The 2,500-nt window shown below is 46.4% G+C and overlaps 1 protein-coding gene across 1 annotated transcript in view; it reads left to right on the plus strand.

The window, feature by feature from the left end:
- LOC116034661 (steroid 17-alpha-hydroxylase/17,20 lyase) overlaps positions 1-2,500 on the plus strand; it is a 12,507-nt gene that overhangs the window by 7,597 nt on the left and 2,410 nt on the right. The window contains exons 6-7 of the mRNA XM_031277358.2: positions 1,318-1,530; positions 2,247-2,416. Of these exons, the coding sequence (XP_031133218.1) occupies positions 1,318-1,530; positions 2,247-2,416 (383 nt within the window). The remainder of the gene's footprint in view (positions 1-1,317; positions 1,531-2,246; positions 2,417-2,500) is intronic.

Genomic DNA, 2,500 nt, shown 5'->3' on the forward strand with positions numbered 1-2,500 from the left:
CCTCAAAAACATCACCAAAGGTGACAAAAACTTGTTAAAAAAGTGACAAAGAAAGTGGAAAAAAACATCGGAAAAAGCAACAAAAAAATTGTTACAAAATTGAGAAAAACATAATTTAAAAAAACGCCAAAGAAGTGCCAAAAAAATTTGAATAAATTCCACAAAAACGTCGAGAAAAGTGGAGAAAAAGATGTTGAAATTTCGACCCAGAAAAACTAGGGCTGTCAAAATAACGCGTTCATTTTGATTAATTAATCTGAGAATAATAACGCAGATTAATCCATTCCATATTGACGTTTGACCCAGAGCCGTTCTAGCCATCGTTGGACTGTAAAATGAAGGAGGGAGACGAGAATGTGCTGCCTGGATCATTAATTGGAACATTTACTTGTAAAAATCTTCTTCCTGAATAGGGTTGGCTACCGAAATCTGGAGCCACTGATATGTCTGCTCTTCTCTCTGATGCTCTGAAGACGATACAGGAAACACAAACACCGCTGCACCGGACGCTAGTTAACACTATACTCGACAGCAGCTAACGTTAGCCTACCGCTAGCTAGTTAACACTATACTCGACAGCAGCTAATGTTAGCCTACCGCTAGCTAGTTAACACTATACTCGACAGCAGCTAACGTTAGCCTACCACTAGCTAGTTAACACTATACTCGGCAGCAGCTAACGTTAGCCTACCGCTAGCTAGTTAACACTATACTCAACAGCAGCTAACGTTAGCCTACCGCTAGCTAGTTAACACTATACTCGACAGCAGCTAACGTTAGCCTACTGCTAGCTAGTAGCTGGATTAAACATGGTTAAAATGCTGACAGCTAACGCTAAACGGTAAACTACAGCCTCGTGGTGCATTCAAAGTTATTGTTAAATGCCCTTTTCCCATCTGGTGGTTGTTTTTGTCGTTCAACAGCAATTTACTAGTGAAATAAGTTATTGTTATAGTTTTAGTATTATATAGTATTAAATCATTTAATTATGATCATATGGCCTTAGCAATTAACAAGCCGATGTCACCGACTGTTGTTTAGTACCCTGCTTTCTTTTTTTTTTTTACTTTCTTAAAAAGTATCAGTTCAGGCACCGTTAATTATGTATGCGATTAATTTTGATTAATTAATCACAGAGTCTGTAATTAATTAGATTACATTTTTTAATGGATTGACAGCCCTAAGAAAAAAACAAAATTGCAGGGTGACAACACAAGAGTTAATGACCCCTAAAACCTCTTTGTGTTAGTGACCCCTAAAACCTCTTTGTGTGTGTGACCCCTAAAACCTCTTTGTGTGTGTGACCCCGGTCTGCAGGCATCTCTCAGTGACGGCGACCCCCGGGATCTCCTGGACGCTTTGCTGAAGGGAAAAACAGACAGCGCGGCGAGTCAAAGGTCCTCCGGGTCTGAAGAGACGATCACAGACGACCACGTCCTGATGACAGCCGCCGAGGCGTTCGGAGCCGGCGTGGAGACAACGTCCACCACGCTGCTGTGGATCCTCGCCTACCTGCTGCATCACCCCGAGGTACAGACCGTTTTATAGTCCATTGTTTTAAACATTAGCCTGGTCCTACCAGACTCTGGTCCATTAGCCTGGTCCTACCAGATTCTGGTCCATTAGCCTGGTCCTACCAGACTCTGGTCCATTAGCCTGGTCCTACCAGACTCTGGTCCATTAGCCTGGTCCTACCAACTCTGGTCCACTAGCCTGGTCCTACCAGACTCTGGTCCATTAGCCTGGTCCTACCAGACTCTGGTACATTAGACTGGTCCTACCAGACTCTGGTCCACTAGCCTGGTCCTACCAGACTCTGGTCCATTAGCCTGGTCCTACCAGACTCTGGTCCATTAGCCTGGTCCTACCAGATTCTGGTCCATTAGCCTGGTCCTACCAGACTCTGGTACATTAGACTGGTCCTACCAGACTCTGGTCCACTAGCCTGGTCCTACCAGACTCTGGTACATTAGCCTGGTCCTACCAGACTCTGGTACATTAGCCTGGTCCTACCAACTCTGGTCCACTAGCCTGGTCCTACCAACTCTGGTCCACTAGCCTGGTCCTACCAGACTCTGGTCCATTAGCCTGGTCCTACCAGACTCTGGTCCATTAGCCTGGTCCTATCAGACTCTGGTCCACTAGCCTGGTCCTACCAGACTCTGGTTATTTTATTGTCAAACGTTAGTCCAGACAATATAACAAACTCTCGGTTACAATCACAAACCGTCGCCCCCCCCCCGCAGGTTCAGGAGCGCGTGCAGAAGGAGCTGGACGAGCACGTGGGCGGCGAGCGAGCAGTGTGTGTGTCGGACCGCGGCCGGCTGCCGTACCTGGACTGTGTCATCAACGAGGGCATGAGGATCCGCCCGGTCAGCCCCGTGCTGATCCCGCACACCGCCAGGACCGACAGCAGGTACGCTGACAAAATAACGGCAACATGTTCCTATTTACATGTTGTGATTTGTGTGGTCACAGCGTGTACAAATAACAAGGTCAC

Source organism: Sander lucioperca, chromosome 17 (assembly GCF_008315115.2).
Source record: "Sander lucioperca isolate FBNREF2018 chromosome 17, SLUC_FBN_1.2, whole genome shotgun sequence".
Classification (NCBI taxonomy): domain Eukaryota; kingdom Metazoa; phylum Chordata; class Actinopteri; order Perciformes; family Percidae; genus Sander; species Sander lucioperca.